This window comes from Cebus imitator, unplaced genomic scaffold, assembly GCF_001604975.1.
Source record: "Cebus imitator isolate Cc_AM_T3 unplaced genomic scaffold, Cebus_imitator-1.0 Scaffold63, whole genome shotgun sequence".
NCBI classification, from domain to species: domain Eukaryota; kingdom Metazoa; phylum Chordata; class Mammalia; order Primates; family Cebidae; genus Cebus; species Cebus imitator.
Window position 1 is genome coordinate 5,940,274 of NW_016107378.1, and position 14,112 is coordinate 5,954,385.

Consider the following 14,112-nt stretch of genomic DNA (forward strand, 5'->3'; position numbering starts at 1 on the left):
ATAGCCCCAGTGACTCCATTCCCTCTGGGTTACCTGGGTAGACGGAGGAAGACCCACTTGGATCCCAGAGGCGGGGGAGGGGGTCAAAGGCATTTCCTGTCCACGCAGCAGGTGGCCACGGATGGGTGGTGTACAAGGCGTGGTTCTTTTCTCCGGGGAATAACCAATGGCCAAGGGATTGCAGTTCATCTGGGTCACACCTGTGTTGGGTAAAATACTTGTGTGTGCGTAACTTATAGACTTGGGTTCCGCGTCTTCATAGAATGTTTAAAGAGGAAGAGGGGGAGGAGCAGAGAGAGGAGGACGGGAAGGAGGAGGAGGAGAAAGAGGAGGAGGGGGAGGAGGGAGAGAAGGATGGGGAGGAGAAGTGGAGGAGAGGGACAAGGAGAGGGAGGATGGGGAGGAGGAGGGGGAGGAAGAGAAAGAGAAAGAGTAGGTGGGAGGAGGGAGAGGAGGAGGGAGAGGAGGGGGAGGAGGGAGAGGAGGAGGGAGAGGAGAAGGGGGAGAAGGGCTGCCCGGAGCGGCGGGGGGCGGCGGGGGGAGCGGGCTGCGGAGGGCGACGGAGCGCCCGGAGCCCCGGACATGTCCAGGCGGAAGCAGGCGAAGCCGCGTTCGGTGAAAGGTGAGCTAGCGAGGCCCGGCGGAGGCGCGAGCGAGAGAGGAGGGAGGGAGCGAGGGAGGAGGGACCGGCGAGCGAGCGGGCGGGCGGGCGGCCGGGGACCCGCGCGAGCGAGCCGAGAGGAGGAGGAGGCGGCGGAGGAGGCGGAGGCGGAGGCGGAGGCGGAGGAGGGGGAGGAGGAAGCCGGGAGCGGGAGGCGGCGGCGGCGGCGGCGGCGGAGGGGGTACGCCGCGGACACCCTCCCCGCCCGGACCCGGCGCCGTCGCCTGCACCCGGCGCCGTCGCCCGCGGGGGACCCGGGCCTGGGGGCGCCGCCAAGGGGTCCTCGCCGTTCCCTTCGTGCGCACCCCGGGCCCGCGTGGCCAATCAAGGGGTGCGGGCCCGACTTGGCGGGGATTGCGAATCTCGGCGGCGGCGGGCGGGCGGCAGGAGGAAGGAAGAGGCGGCGAGGACGGGCGCCCGGCAGGCCGGCAGCTCCGAGGCCGCCCTCGTTGGCCCCGGGCCTTGCTGGCTCTCTTCGGCCCCTGCCTGGTCGCTCGAGGACGCGGAGAGCGGCGGGTGCTGTCTGCGCGCGCCCCAGGCGTCGCGCCCTCGCCCGGACCTCCAGTCGCCCCCTCCCGCCCCCTGCCCAGGCCGCGCTTCTGGCCGGGGCCCCTGCACTTCCTGCCTCCTCCACCGAGGCCCACCGGGCAGGGAGCCTTCGCCAGGAGTTCATTGTCTGCGCCTCGCCGGCGGGACGCGGATCCCCAGGGGAACGCAGCGGCCGCGGTGCGCGCCTCTCCGCGGAGGGCGCCCCGGATCTGACCACCGGCACCGGCACCCTCAACGTCCAGACCGGCTTCCTGTGCCGGGTCCCCGGGGTGCGCGCGTTTGTGGGAGCTGCAGATGTATAGATACACACACCCACCCCTTCGTCTCCGCGTTTTGCTTTCTCTTTCCACCGAGGACCCCAGTCTCCAGGGGATCCCTGGAGAGTAGAGGCTCCGGGGAAAGGCCGTGCGCTGGCCGCTGAGCCCCTCCCCTGGCCTCCTCTCAGGCCTTGCCTGCTGCTTTGTCCCGATTCCTGCCCCTCTGTTGGCTGCCGGGGCGCCCTGCCGCGATGGGAGACGATCGAGGAGTGGGAGTGGGACGATTAGAGCGGCTAAGTCTACGGAGTCAGAAGACCCCAGGCCCTTGTCTTCTCCCAACTCCGCTGATGACCTCTGGCCTGAGCCCAGTTCTGCTCTGAAAAGTTCATTTCCTGAAGGCCTGCGCGGGAAGGCGCTGGGGCCCCGCTCCCTTCCTGCCAGCCTTGCGCCTGGCTGGAATGGCTGGAACTGAATCTGGCAAGGAAAATCTTGAGACACCCGTCAGCGCTGCCCTCCTGAAGTCCCTGTAGGGACTGCTCCCGGCCCAGCAGAGACCCTCCCCACTGAGTCCAAACGGAGCGCCCGGCCCGATCCCACTACCCCTTTTCCTTGAGAGAAGTTGGTCTTGTTTCCCTCACTCTGCTGGTCTAATCCCAGACGACCTGGCCTGCTCCACAGACCTGGGGGTTCAGAGGGTGTTCTGATTGGGAGACAGGGAAACCAGAAGGGGGACTCCCAGAAGAGGACAGGAAAGAAGGGTGGATGTTTCTCTTTTGCTGATAGAAAGGCTGTGCGGCTTGAAATAATACTGGATTTCTTTTCTCTTTCCCTGGCTCACTGCTCACTCCTTCAAGAGCCACTTAAGAGGCGACCCAGAAGAAAATGTGGAATTGGAATTTCTGGTTGGAAAAACAGTTTTATTTAACTCAGGCAGTTGATTTTGAGTTAAACCTAAGTATAGAAGCCGATTTTTCCATCAAGATGCAAAGCTTGCTTACCTAGACCTCCAATCCATTTCTCCAAAACTCCTTGTGTTAGAAGGCAAGACACAGAAAGCAAAGGGAGAGCAGTTTGCAGTGAACAGATGGGTGGGTGTTTCAGAGTTGCTTGAACCGAGTTCTAAAACCACTCTGGATCTCTGAGAAAGACTCAAGAATTGGTCTTCAGCCTTTCATGAAATGAGCCTTGAAATGATTTTCAGTGAGTGCCTCTCTCACATGTATATGTGTGTATGTGTAGCAGACAGTTCAAGCAGGTTGATCGGGGAAAGACAGCAAGGTGGACAGGAGATCAGTGGAGGCATTTCGAGACTCGGTGTTGTAAATAGCCACACAGAGCCTTTCTGTCTGAGGAGTTGGAGACCCCCCAACTCTCCTCATGGCTTTCTGCATTTTCCAAAAGCAGGTACAACCCTTGTCTCACACCATTTTACCTTTTATTCTGTTTACCGGGGTGAAGAGGGTGGAGATGTGGCCACTTATCAAGGGAGGAATTAAGAGAGAAGATAATTTGGATAGATAGGAGTTCCAGAAGGCGAGGGATTTATTGCTGTTCAAGCACCGCCCCCCCCTTCTCTCAAGCAATATTCAAAAGTGTGTGCATGAGTGTGGACAGCTCCATACCAAGTGTTTGAAACAACAAGGTCTTCACCTTTAAAGATGCTTGAAGGTGCTACTTAAGGAATAGCTGTGTCTTTTACATTTTATTTCATTTTATTTTGCCCCCATTGCTGTGTGTCAGGGCTAATGTAGAGGCATTGTGGACTTCCCCAGCCCCAAGCATTCTGCTGTGAAACTTGCTTGACTGTAATTTGTAATTGATCTCGGATATGTGAAAGCCCATAGCAGGAAGGAAAAACAGAAATACAACAATTTCGAATGGATGATTAGAAAGTGTGATTTGAAAGCACAGGCATTGCAGCTTTGAAAAGAAAACAGGCCTCTGGGGGCTGGGTGGTCTCACTTCCCACTCACGGACACAACTTCCCTTCTGGAGTGGGGTCACTTGTCCCCTCGGTGTGTTTGTCCTTCTTTGGAAAACCCAGCTCACAGGGAGGACACCTAGTAAATAGAGAAGAGGGTTGGGGCAGTAGGGCAGCGGGGAGAATACCCTCGTTGGTTTTCAAAAGCCATGTAATTTATTAAAAAAACAAAACAAAACAAAACAAAACAAAAGCCTAAACCCATAATGCCTGGAGTGTTACAAAAGTCACATTTTTCTGACCGATTTTCCCTCCCTACAGCCTTCTCCCCTTTTTTGTTTCCTGGTGGTGTGGTGTGGTGTGGTGTGGTGGTTGCAGTGATCTGTTCCCTTTGATAATTTTGGCCTCATTCTCCCGGGCTGTTCTCATCATGCTCACTGATGTTATTTCGGCTGATGATATCAGGTGGTTTGGTAACGATTACCTCTGCAGTTCTCTCTGTCACTCAACATTAAGGAGGCCTTGTCCCCTTTCACCCCATGGTTTCTTAGATCCATGCAACAGCCTCTTCATTTATAGGGAAAATTGGTACATCTTTTCCCTTGTCTTAGCTTAAAACTTTTGAATAATTTTAAAACTGTCAATTTTCTCTGGCAACTACCTGTTAATTACAGTTTTTAATATTAATTAGCGCTCAGGCTATGTCCATGCGCCCCCCCACCCTAACATCCCAAAGTTCCCTCAGTGTCTTCTCTGCACTCCCCTCCCCTTCTTTGTCTTCTTCTGCCAGCGTGTAGCTCCTCAAAGTCCATCTTATAAATTTGGTGGTCTAGGGACTTGGGAACATTGTGAGTGTTTCCATGGAAATAATTGAGATGTAATAAATAGAGGCATTCTGAGGTTACAGGTTTCTTGATTCAGCTGAGACCACATACAAGTGTAAATTGTCGAGATTTGTTTGGCTAAATGTACATGATCTTGTAGGAAGGGCAAAACAAATCCTTTACAGGGTCTTTAGCTTTCTATGTGGAGTGGGGTAGGTAACATTTAATCCTAATGTTTAATACCCCCCTCCTCAATTAAGTTATCAATTCCCAGCTTTGGAAGGACCTGTTTCATTCTTTATGTCCGGTAATTGCTGTTTAGATTCTTACACCTGTTTCCTTGCAAAAACTTAATAAGCAATAAAATAAGATAACTATGTGCCTCTGGCAGGAGAATCCTGCTAAACGGTTAACCATAAGGTGCCTAGCGTGCATTCATAATGAAAGGTGCAAAATGCCGGTGACTTCACAGTCATAAAGTAACTCAGAAGAAGCAGCCAGCCCTGGCAGTGTTGTGGCATGCTACAGTGTGTTAACAGAGGAGGGGGAGGGGTAACCAGGAAGGCAGGAAACTGGAGCACTTGAGTACAGCGTTCCTAGCTGGAGACGAAAGGCTGGGAATCTGGTTCAGTCTAATAGAAAGTTGCAATAATTGCTATATCGGTAGCCAACTCTTAAGCTAGTGGCTGTGGAATTCTTCCCCTGATGTAGGATTTAATAGTCTGGCAATTAGATGCATTGATTTCTCTTAACTGTTCATTTGGATGTGTAAACGAAAGGAACTTACCACTGAGGCTGATGGTGCAGACGTGCTGCCTGGCTCTTTGAAAAAGGCTGATTTAGGTGGTGGTGGTGGGAGTATATGCTTTTTCAAGGCAGTGTTGGGACCAGTTCCATCTTCTTTAAAAATTTCTGTCCATTCTGTAGTGAAGTGAACGGCACCTGTTGTTCAGATTCTGTTTAGAAATAAACAACGGTATCCTGTTATAGCTGAAAAGTAAAAACATCCATTTCTGCCGCAGATGCTGAGTGCGGTCTCTATCTTTGAGTGACTGGATGGGGTTGCATATTTGTGGCAGATGGTCTGTAGGATACCAAAGGGGCAAGTCACAGAACACCTTGGGCTCTGAGTTCCCGAGAGCCCTCCTGCAGAGAGTTCTTGCTCCCACTCCTTCTCAACAATGGCCTGATACTTGTGACCAACTGGACCAGTGGCTCTGTCATGCCTGGACTGGATGTGGGGACATGGCGTCTTGGAAGGTTGAAAGGCTGTAAGATGTCAGCGGCTTGGAAAGTGTCTAGGAAATGACCTCTTTCAAACATGAGGCTCTGTAGCTTCCTGCTCCTGGACTTGCAGTTTTCTGTAAGTGTCAACAACTTCTGACATGCAGGCATCTGAAACTGTCTTGAAAGTAAGCAGGCAGAGGACGGCTAGATTTCCTGATGGCCCCATTGTTTTTCCATGGTGGTGGGTAGGTTTAGTTCACTCTTTGTTTGGCATAGGTTAGGATGGACTTGCCTTTCCCGGACACTGGCTGAAGCAAAGCCCAGCCTTGTCCACGGTGCACTGCTGTTTGCAGAGAGTATTGTCTTCACGTCTTGAAAACATTTGTAGAAGATATCAGGGTTTCTTCATATCTGTGAATCTAGGGTGACTACAGTAGAATACCTTGAAAACTGTTAGTGGGGTCGCCATTATTTGGGTAGCCAGGAAAACCCTGATACAGTGGGGCTGGAGAATTTGACAATTCCTGCAAATTCCCGTCAGCTTGCAAGGGCGTCTTGTGCATAGACATGTTAGTGGGTGATCAGAGAAGTTTCCCACCCCAAATGGATGAATTAAGCCTGGATTGGTTGCATCCCGCTTGAAGTTTTTGGGGCTGCCTGTCAGCTCCCTCAGCCTACTGTGGGAGAGGCGGGGTGAAGTGAGTGGGGAAATGCTGATGGAAACTTTTGACTCACAGCTTACCTGCCAGGATTGGCGGCAGCCAACGATTGGGGTTGTGCACTCAGTAAATAAAAATACTTTACTGCTTTCAAGGAGCGCCAATTAGCTGATTGCTCCATGTGGCTGTCTTTAAGGAGAATGCTGTTTTACCTATCTTCTTGTACAAAGGTTTGATTTTTAATGTCTTGTGAAAAGGATTCTCTTTGTCTTGATTGATGTCAGGAATAAAAGCATGATGGTAATATCCCTTTGAAAGCTATTGTATTGTCAGCCCTGGCTGACAGCGGGACGGCCGCCCAGCATTATAGATTGGTGCTGTGAAAACACTGACATTTTCTTTGTTACGTTGCTGTTGTTCTACTTGCAAAGTCAATTACACAATATCGGAGCTCAGTTACCGAGTTGACTTTGGAGGTAGCAATGTCTTTCATTCTCTTTTTAAAGATATAATTTCCCTTTGTTGTTGTGGTTGTTGTTTTGTTTTCGTTCTGTCTTTTTTAACTTGCATCCCTCTGTTTACCTCCCCTCCCTCTTGCCTCACTCCCCTCAAGAGTCTGAACATCTTAGCTAGGCAAACACACTCTGGTTTCAATTGCGACGAGTCAAATTCAAAGGCGGCCACATCATTATCTCTGAATTCGTCAACTCATTCACATTTCAGTGGCTTCTTATTGATATAGTGACTAAAGCAGCCAAGATACATAAAAACCCATCAAATGAGATTACAGTGTTGATAATCTCTTATCAAGTGGGTTGTTCTCTGGATTTGGGGTCATTGAGGTTGGCAAACTCAGAGTTTTCTTTCTTTCTCTTGTTTCTGGAGATTACAACCCGGACTAAACCAGGTTCTGGGTCGATGGGACCCCGGCAAACAGTTTTTTCTTACAAAACATTTATAGGCATTTGTATCTCAGAGGCTGGAGCCATTGAGTTCTGGATTTGGGATCCTGAATGACATCATGTAGAAGTGTAGAAGGGGTCTCATAAGAAAACCATGTCACCTGCCCTTCTCCCATTGCAGATGGCAAACTCCAATCATAAGGTGATCCTATCAGGTGATCCCAGTGTGCCCGGTAAGGACTCAGGAGTGATTTGCATTCCCGTCTAAGTGTGCAAAATCTTGATACTGAACAGGAGGAGAAAACCTTGAAAATATTCAAAGATGAAAATGGTTAAGGTGGATATTTTTTAGATGCCTGCCCCCCCCATCTTCTGTCCCTCCCCATCTTCCCCAGAGAGAGGAAGCCCTAATTCCTTAGTTCTCTAAACCTGGTCATCTGAGAGGCAGTGACCTTGGAGCCGCGGGTTGTTGGAGCATCCTTCTGCCCGACACACCGTGGTGCGAGGAGCTGCCCTGCTGCCACTGTCTCCAGATGACAGGGATCCATCAGGAAACTCCGTTTGAGACACTAATTGTGGGCCCCCAAAGTTATTATTATGAACCACCAGACAAGAGCCTGTGTTCGCCAGCAATTTGTCAGGACTAATTTTGTTTTTCTCCAATAATTGAAAATTAATGTCTTGAAGTGAAAGCAGATGTTCATGTCATCTTCTGAACTGGGATATAAAATGGGGCTCTGTGAATGTGCTAATGTAACAGCAGTTTTCCTCTCCCAGATAACGGGGGTGCTGGGGTTGATGTCACCTTCGGAGCAGGGACTAGGGGCTGGGAGAGAGAGCGGCTTGGGCAGTGCTTGTGCTTCTTGAGGGTTCATTTTGGAGGGAGGACACATACAGCAAAATATTTGCTTGGGCTAGGAAACTTGGAGAACTCATTTTTTTAAATATTCATTTGCAGAAGAAGTATTTATTGAGGTAATATGCTGGGGAGCCTTGGTCTGGGGACACGGTGGCTTCATACAGATGAGTGGATCCCCAGCTATCATGCCTGTCACCATCACCTACAATAAAGCTGGTTAAATTGCACATTCCTGGGCCCAGGTCCTGCAGATGCTCACTTGGTTGGTCTGAGGAGGGACTCAGAACTCTTCATCCCTCAATTCCTGCTTTTAAACATTTTGATAAAATATACATAACTTAGAATTTACCATCTTAACCATTTTTTTTTCCTTTTCTACAGACAGGATCTTGCTCTGTCCCCCAGGCTGGAGTGCAGTGATGTGATCATAGTTCACTGCAGCCTTGAACTCCTGGGATCAAGCAATCCTCTCCCCTCAGCCTTCCAAGTAGCTGGGACTACAGGCATGCGCTACCTCACCTGGCTAATTTCTTAATTTTATCATTTGTAGAGATGGGGTCCTGCTATGTTGCCCAGGCTGGTCTCAAAGGTCTGGCCTCAGGGAATCCTCCTGCCTTGGCCTCCCAAAGTGCTGGGATTATAGGCATGAACCACCATGCATGGCCCATTTTAACCGTGTTTCAGTGGCATTAAGTGCATACACATTGTTGTCTGGCTGTCACCACCATGAACTTTTCATTTATAGTTGGTACCCAAGTGATGGTATGTTAGGGATCTGCAGCTCCCCCTGCCAGGCGGTCATCCAGGCCAGCCTCCAACTTCCAGGGTAGGCATGAGAAACAGCCTTAGAAGATGACGCCATTCTCTCAAAAGGCATGTGTGTGTGGGGTTTGCCTTGCCCTAGTGTGAGAAGTGAGATTGGATTGCCTAAGGCTAGGGCAGGGCACAAGACTAGGGTTCCATCAGGGCTGGTAGGGCTGGGGGCAAGGGCAGGTGGGGCACTAAGGACTTGCTGAGTGATCTGATGACCATTATTAGGATTAGAATGTTTGTGAACATTTGTTCTGTCTCCTAGCCAGGACAGCATTCTTTTTTTTTTTTCTTTTCTCCTTTTTTTTTTTTTTTTTTTTTTTTTTTTTTTTTTTTTTGAGATGGAGTCTCGTTCTTGTTGCCCACGCTAGAGTGCAATGGTGTGATCTTGGCTCACACCAACCTCCGCCTCCGGAGCTCAAGCAATTCTCCTGCCTCAGTCTCCCGGGTAGCTGGGATTACAGGCATGCACCACCATGCCTGGCTAATTTTTGTATTTTTAGTAGAAACAGGGTTTCTTCATGTTGGCCAGGCTGGTCTCAAACTCCCAGCCTCAGGTGATCCTCCTGCCTCAGCCTCCCAAAGTGCTGGGATTACAGGCGTGAGTCACCTCTCAGCCTTTTTGGGGACAGCATTCTTTTGAGACTGTGCCTGGCAGGTTGGCAGCTTGCCCAGTGGCCCTGACAGATCCCTTGTGGCCCCCACACCTACCTGTCAGGACTCAGGTCCCACGGCCCACCCAGCCCTGCACACATAGGCCTGTTTGTCTGTGACAAGGAGAGAGAGGAACGGATGTTTGGTTCACTCGATTGCCTTGCTTTCTAGACCATCTTGGGCCCTCAGTCTAGGCTTTGCAGGCTTTTCACTGCCCCCCTCCTTGGAGGTGCTTGGAAACTTTTTCTCCCCCTGTTTTCTCTGTAATTGAAATTTGCCCTTTCGTTACCTGGGCATGAATTATTTTTTGCAGTGTTGTCATTCCCTATCTTGCTGTGAGGTTTATCTCTTCTGTTGATCCTAATTAAATAAAACATACTGTTCACCTAACTCCTGTTGGACTGAATTTTACCTGCCTGAAGGCAGTGTGATGGCCATCTGGGCTTGGTTAGGGAGCCGGGCATGGCCAGAGAGGGCAGCTGGGTGGTATGGCCACCACATTCAGGCTGGGAGACTAGGCAGGGGGACCCCCTTGGCCTGGAGGCTGCAGAACCTTGGAGCCACCAGCAACATACATTATATATCTGGTTCCTGAACAAGAGATGTGGCTTTATCCCTTGCCCCCTAGGGCTGCAGTTTTCAACTTGGAGAGAGGAGAGACAATCATCCGTTCCTGAGGGTCTCCAGGGAGAGGGGGAGGGAGGTGAAGCAGGTGCCCAGAAGTGGGGAGATGGAAAGAGGAGGCAGGCTTCTGTCTCTGGGGTGGAGGCCACAGAGAGTGTTGGAGTGTCTGGGGAGCGGCAAGCAGTGCACGAGTTCTCAGTGCCCAGGAGAGCCCCTGCAGATGCCCTGTGCCCCTTAGGGAGACACTGGCCAGCCAGGGGGCCAGACACACATGTTGGGAAGATTCACTACTTTTGCCTTTGAACCTCTCTGAATCCTGAAATCACAGGTTGAAAAGGAACCTTGGCGGTCACTTCATTTACACCTGTTTGAGTGTGTTTCTGGCGTCCTCAGTTTCATCTAGCCTGGACGTACACACTTTCACTCACAGGGAGCTCACTACCTCTGTGGCACATCTGTGCCTTTTTAGCTTGAATTTCACACATGAAGCCGCAGTCTCCACCCTGTGTTGGTCCTGGTTCCACCTCCTAGGGCCACAGTGAGTAGCTCAAATCCCCAGTCCCTCCAGCAGTTCGTGTCCTGCCTTCCTCAGGGGAAGGGGCTCATGCATGGGATGCCAGCAGCCTGCTAGGCTTCCAGGGCCTAGCTCATTCAGAAATGGCATCGGCTGGGTGTGGTGGTGGCTCACGCCTGTAATCTCAGCACTTTGAGAAACTGAGGCAGGTGAATCGCTTGAGCTCAGGAGTTCCAGACCAGCTTGGGCAACATGGTGAAACCCCCCTCTACAAAAAATAAAAAAAATTAGAGGAGGGTGTGGTGGCAGGCGCCTGTAGTTCTGGCTGTTCAGGAGGCTAAGGTGGAAGAATCACCTGAACCTGGAAGGTTGAGGCTGCGGTGAGCTGTGATCGTGCCACTGTACTCCAGCCTGGGTGACAGAGTGAGACCCTTTCTCACAAAACAAAACAAAACAAAACACAAACCAAAAACAGAAAAAAAAAAAACACAAAAAGTCCCAAAAAAACCTGGCCTCAATCTTCTAGGTCATTATGTCTAAAAGATTTCTTTTTTCTTTTCTTTTTTTGAGACGGAGTTTTGCTCTTGTTGCCCAGGCTGGAGTGCAGTGGCGCCATCTCGGCTCACTGCAACCTCCGCCTCTTGGGTTCAAGCGATGCTCCTGCCTCAGCCTCATGAGTAGCTGGGATTACAGGCATGTGCCACCATGCCCGGCTAATTTTTTATTTTTAGTAGAGACAAGATTCTACCATGTTGGCCAGGATGGTCTCCATCTCCTGACCTCAGGTGATCTGCCTGCCTTGACCTCCCAAAGTGCTGGGATTACAAGCTTGAGCCACCGTGCCCGGCCAAGATTTCTTAAATGAATGCGTAAATGTGTGAATTGTTGAGGGAATAAATATGAACGGGTGAACAAGTGAACAAATGAATGAGTGATTAGTGAGTAAATGACTCAACGATGAGTAAATGGATTTGTAAGTGACAGAGTGGATGACCGAGTGGGTGAACTGAGACGGAGCACACGCCTTTGCAGGCCTTGGTTCACCGTGGGCGTCAGTCTCTGTGGGCCCCTCCCGCTGCCCCAGCCTCTGTTCCTGATGAGGAGGTGGGGGGGGGGCTTGTGCCCGGCCTCTTTCACACTCAGGGTACACTGTGCCATGAGACTGCAGCTGCTGTTCAGTGAGGGCTTTGTGCCACACATTGTGTTAGACTTATAAAACTTTGCTTTTAAAATCATAAAAGCAATGAGATATTTTTGTACTAATTTAATTTTAATTCTTTTTAAAGTTTGGATCTTGCTCTGCTGCCCAGGCTGGAGTGCATTGATGTGATCGTAGCTCACTGCCACCTCAAACTCCTGGTCTCAAGCTATCCTCCTTCCTTAGACTCCTGAGTGAACTGGACTACAGGTGCCAGCCACCGTGCCCAACTCATTTTTTTTTTTTTTTGAGAGACGGAGTTCTCCATATGTTGCTCAGCCTAGTCTCAAATGATTCTCCCACCTCTACCTCTCAGAATGTTGAGATTACAGGCATCAACCTCCGTGCCTGGCCTTAATTTTAAATAAAACAGAGTGTTTAACTCAATACACTTGCCATCCTGCCCCTGCCCCTCATCCTGCCACATCATTGCCGTGGCTCAGACTAGACACATTTGACCAGCTTGGTCCTGGCCAGGGATCAGCCACCATTAAGTGGCCTTGGGACCCTCTTCGTCTTTTGGGGGGGGTCTGCCCCAGGAACAGCACTAGGAGTGAGGGGTGGGGCCAGCTAAGTGGGTGGGAGGGGGAAAATGGGATGTGTTGGCAGGGAATCTGCCAATCACTCAGAATAGGAAAGAGACCCCATTCCCCCTGAAGGTTTGAGTCAAGATTCCTTCATTTCTCTCCTTGGGGAGGGGAAACATACTCTGTGATCTTGGGCAAGACAGTTCCTTCTATGGGCCTCAGTTTCCCTGTCCTTGAAATACGATAGAGCTAGTAGGGTTAGCTACATGAGTTAAGTTTCCAATCTTAGTTGCACATCAGTATCATCCTAGGCACTTAAAAAACTAACGTTACCTGAGCCCCACCACAGATGAAGTAATCCAGACTCTCTGAGGATGGGGGCCCCTGGTCAGCTTTTGTAGAAAAGCTTCCTGGTGAATTGGAATGCGTAGCCGGGGTTAGGAACCATCAGCCTGGGAGGTGGCACCTATAGGGGCTAGATCTGCTCCTTGTTCACCGCCATGAGGAGGTCTGCAGAATCGTTGCACTGGACTTTATTTACAGTCTTCTGTTGGTGAACAGTTAGTTGTTTCCAGTTTTTTGCTGTTTTAACGATGATGCGGTGAACATCCTCATTTATAAATTTTTGTGTTCTTGTTTGAGTGTTTCTTTGGCTGGATTCCTAGAAGTGAAATTGTTGGGTCAAAGGGCATTCGCTTGAAAAATGTCATAGATATTTCCAAATTGCCTTCCACAAAGTCTGTACCAATTTACCCTTCAATAATAGGGCATGAATACATATTTCTCCCAATCCTTGGCCATATAGATGATGATGTTTTGTTTCTTCTCATTGTTTCCTTTTTTTTCCTTTTCCTTTTTGGTACTCTGGCAGGCAAAAAAATTGCATTGTTTAAATTTGCACTTCCCTAATTATTAGTGGTGTTGACTTTTTTTTTTTTTTTTTTCCCCAGAGATGAGGCCTTGCTATGTTGCCTAGGCTGGTCTCAAACTCCTAGGCTCAAGTTTTTTTTTTTTTTTTTCCCCAGAGATGAGGCCTTGCTATGTTGCCTAGGCTGGTCTCAAACTCCTAGGCTCAAGTGGTCCTTCCACCTTGGCCTCTTAAAGTGTTGGGATACAGGTGTGAGCCACCATATCTGGCCTCTTATGTTTATGGACCATTTTTCTTTCTTTCTTTCTTGTTTTTTGAGACATAGTCTCACTCTGTTGCCCAGGCTGGAGTGTGGTGCCACGATCTCAGCTCACTGTGACCTCTGCCTCCCAGATTCAAGCGATTCCTGCCTCAGCCTCCCAAGTAGCTGGGATTACAGGTGCCTGCCACCACGCCTGGCTAATTTTGTTTTGTTTTTGTTTTTGTTTTGAGATGGAATTTTCACTCTTGTCACCCAGGCTGGAGTGCAATGGACATGATCTTGGTTCACTGCAACCTCTACCTCTCGGATTTAGGAGATTCTCTTGTCTCAACCTCTGAAGTAGCTGGGATTACAGACACCCACCACCATGCTTGTCTAATTTTTGTATTTTTAGTAGAGATGGGGTTTCACCATATTGGCCAGGTTGGGGTTATAGGCATGAGCCACTGTGCCAGGTCAACCACTGTGTCTGGCCCCGGCTAATTTTCATATTTTTAGTAGAGATAGGATTTCACCATGTTGGCCAGGCTGGTCTTGAACTCCTGATCTGTCCGCCTTGGCCTCCCAAAGTGTTGGGATTACAGGCGTGAGCCACTGTGCCGGCCATTTTTCTTTCTTCTGAAGGGGCACTGTACTACAGAGCTTGGGGATATGGGCGTTTCTTTCCCTTGGTGAGTCCTTTGGTTGTCTGCCCTCCTTCCCTCCCTTTCATATCCACCCTTCTATGAGCATAAATCCTGAGCATCTGACTGAGGTGAGGCTCGTCCTGGGCTCCAAGGAAGATGCAGAGAGAACC

The 14,112-nt window shown here is 50.0% G+C and overlaps 1 protein-coding gene across 1 annotated transcript in view; it reads left to right on the forward strand.

Annotated features, from left to right (window-relative positions):
• Positions 1 to 492: 492 nt before the first annotated feature.
• ZNF423 (zinc finger protein 423) overlaps positions 493 to 14,112 on the forward strand; it is a 360,445-nt gene continuing 346,825 nt past the window's right edge. The window contains exon 1 of the mRNA XM_017530167.2: positions 493 to 622. Within this exon, the coding sequence (XP_017385656.1) occupies positions 583 to 622 (40 nt within the window). The 5' untranslated portion in view covers positions 493 to 582. The remainder of the gene's footprint in view (positions 623 to 14,112) is intronic.